The 2,324-nt window shown below is 39.6% G+C and overlaps 1 protein-coding gene across 1 annotated transcript; it reads left to right on the top strand.

The window, feature by feature from the left end:
- Positions 1-529: 529 nt before the first annotated feature.
- LOC108355491 (uncharacterized) lies at positions 530-1,799 on the top strand. The gene is made up of 2 exons (XM_017606653.1): positions 530-1,270; positions 1,365-1,799. Exons 1-2 carry the CDS (start codon positions 530-532, stop codon positions 1,797-1,799), a joined length of 1,176 nt encoding a protein of 391 aa, XP_017462142.1.
- Positions 1,800-2,324: the final 525 nt, after the last annotated feature.

The raw sequence follows: 2,324 nt of genomic DNA, 5'->3' as shown, positions 1-2,324 counted from the left end.
GAAAATTTTATTACTTTTGCTACTTCGACTTAAGTTTTTTAAACACTGCATATACACATGTATGTATGTACATCAACACTAACACATCACGGGGTTTTGATTCTAACCTCACTTGTTATTAATTTGGTTGGCACATATTGAGTTCACTTTAAGTTTTCATCCACAAAATCACTATTCGCGTGCGGCACACAATATTGGACAAATAAGAAGTCACTTACAATTGAGAGTTGGGTGGCGAGTTTTTAGATTCTGCAATTATAAGAAAAAAGTAAAATATATATACATACTTACAGATACATACATACGTATAACCATTAAAAAATACATACATATATATTATTACAAATAAAAGAATATTTCTTAATACGTGTGAAAGTACACTAGAAATTCTTGTGTTAAAATCTGGGATTGTGGTGGTCTCTAAGCATTTTTCTCAAGTGAAGTCGTACTTGAATCTTGGTCTCCAGTGGTTTCTCTGTACTAAATAATACCTGTCAGTTTGCAAAATTTTTTGTTCTGATCAACAAAAATGGATAAATTCATAAAATTGACTTATGTTGTGGCAGAATTTGAGGCCGACTATAATGACACGGCCCAAACTGACCATACAAAATATACCCTCACTCTTCAGCAAGAGGAACTTAAGGCAATATGGAGAAAGGTAAAAACAGCTTACGAGGAATTAGTGCATTCCGACACGTTAGACGCTAAAGGAGTCTCTACGGTTAAGCCTAGGTATAAGAGCTCCTATTCTGTTTATTTGCGCTGCATGTCGAACATGTCAGATTTCCAGGCAAAGTTAGTAAAGGGCGAAAAAGATACAGAGGGCGTGTCTGTCCAGGAACACAATATACATCTGCCCCCGTGCGATACGGACGTGTTCAAAGGCGACTACCTCTCTTGGCCAACATTCCGAGACATGTTTACGGCCATATATATACTGAATAAGCGCCTTACCCCGGTTGAGAAATTATTCCACCTCAACCAAAAAACACAGGGGGAGGCCAAAGATATCGTACAAAAATGCCCACTTACAAACGAGGGATTTGCCACTGCATGGAAAAATTTAACTGATAGGTACGAGAACAAACGTATTCTCGTAAACTCCCAGTTACAAATTCTTTTTAATTTAAAGTCGGTAGAAAACGAGTGCGGAATCTCGATTAAGAAACTACAGCGAGATATAAATAATTGCATCTCATCATTAAAAAGCCATAAAATTGACATATCAAACTGGGATGCAATATTTACTTATCTCTGCTCAACGAAGTTGCCAGAAAGTACCTTAGCATTGTGGGAACAAACGATCGAGAACAAGACGGAAATANCTGGATGCAATATTTATTTATCTCTGCTCAACGAAGTTGCCAGAAAGTACCTTAGCATTGTGGGAACAAACGATCGAGAACAAGACGGAAATATCCAAGTGGGAGGATATGGACAAATTTCTGTCCAACCGATTCCAAACTCTTGAAACCGTCTCGGGCATAACAGGTATTAGACATACCAAAACCCCAAAGCCCCACAATAGTAGGCATACAAATGAAACACCGCAAAAAAGACTTGGCGCATTTCAAGCTTCTGTAGCCAAAGCCATGTGTCTATTCTGCAAAAGCAGTAACCACAAATTATCGAAATGCCACAAATTTCTCGAACTCACGGTGTCAAAGAGAATAGCTTTCATTAAGGAGAATCATGGCTGCTTGAATTGCTTACATGCTCATTTAACTGCAGCACCTGTCACCAAAGGCACCACACGCTCCTGCATAATCAAGCAGCTCAGCCAAAAGCAGCCATGAACCAAAGGCAACAACCAAATTTTTCAGATGACACGCCGTCAACTTCTGCGCAAGCCCAGGCCAGACGCAACTCTGAAAAAGGAAATAGGAGTCCGGTTAATAACGTTAAGTCCTGTTTTGCCAACACGAACAAGGGAGTCCTATTAGGAACGGCACGTGTCTTCTTCAATAATACTAATTTTTCAGCCCGTGCACTAATAGACTCCGGTTCGGAATGTTCATTCATATCAGAAAGACTTAAACGCCGAATTAACCTACCATCCAAAAGTTTGAATGCTCAGGTGTCAGGCATCAACAACACCGTTTCAGCCCAAGTCAAAGAAGCGTGTTTAATACAGTTGCGGTCACCGATTGACCCTTTAATAAAAATAGATACCACTGNTTTCAGCCCGTGCACTAATAGACTCCGGTTCGGAATGTTCATTCATAACAGAAAGACTTAAACGCCGAGTTAACCTACTATCCAAAAGTTTGATTGCTCAGGTGTCAGGCATCAACAACACCGTTTCAGCCCAAGTCAAAGAA

Source organism: Rhagoletis zephyria, unplaced genomic scaffold (genome assembly GCF_001687245.7).
Source record: "Rhagoletis zephyria isolate East Lansing unplaced genomic scaffold, Rhagoletis_zephyria_1.1 Rzeph_scaffold_46210, whole genome shotgun sequence".
Lineage (NCBI taxonomy): Eukaryota > Metazoa > Arthropoda > Insecta > Diptera > Tephritidae > Rhagoletis > Rhagoletis zephyria.
Note: the sequence above shows the minus strand (reverse complement) of the source record. Positions and strands in the feature narration are given on the sequence as shown.

Excerpts from the sequence above, each read along its gene's own strand:
- LOC108355491 (XM_017606653.1), top strand. The coding sequence starts at position 530 with ATGGATAAATTCATAAAATTGACTTATGTTGTGGCAGAATTTGAGGCC. Across the intron at positions 1,271-1,364 it reads CTTATCTCTGCTCAACGAAG|TTGCCAGAAAGTACCTTAGC; the intron begins TTGCCAGAAAGT and ends TGCTCAACGAAG.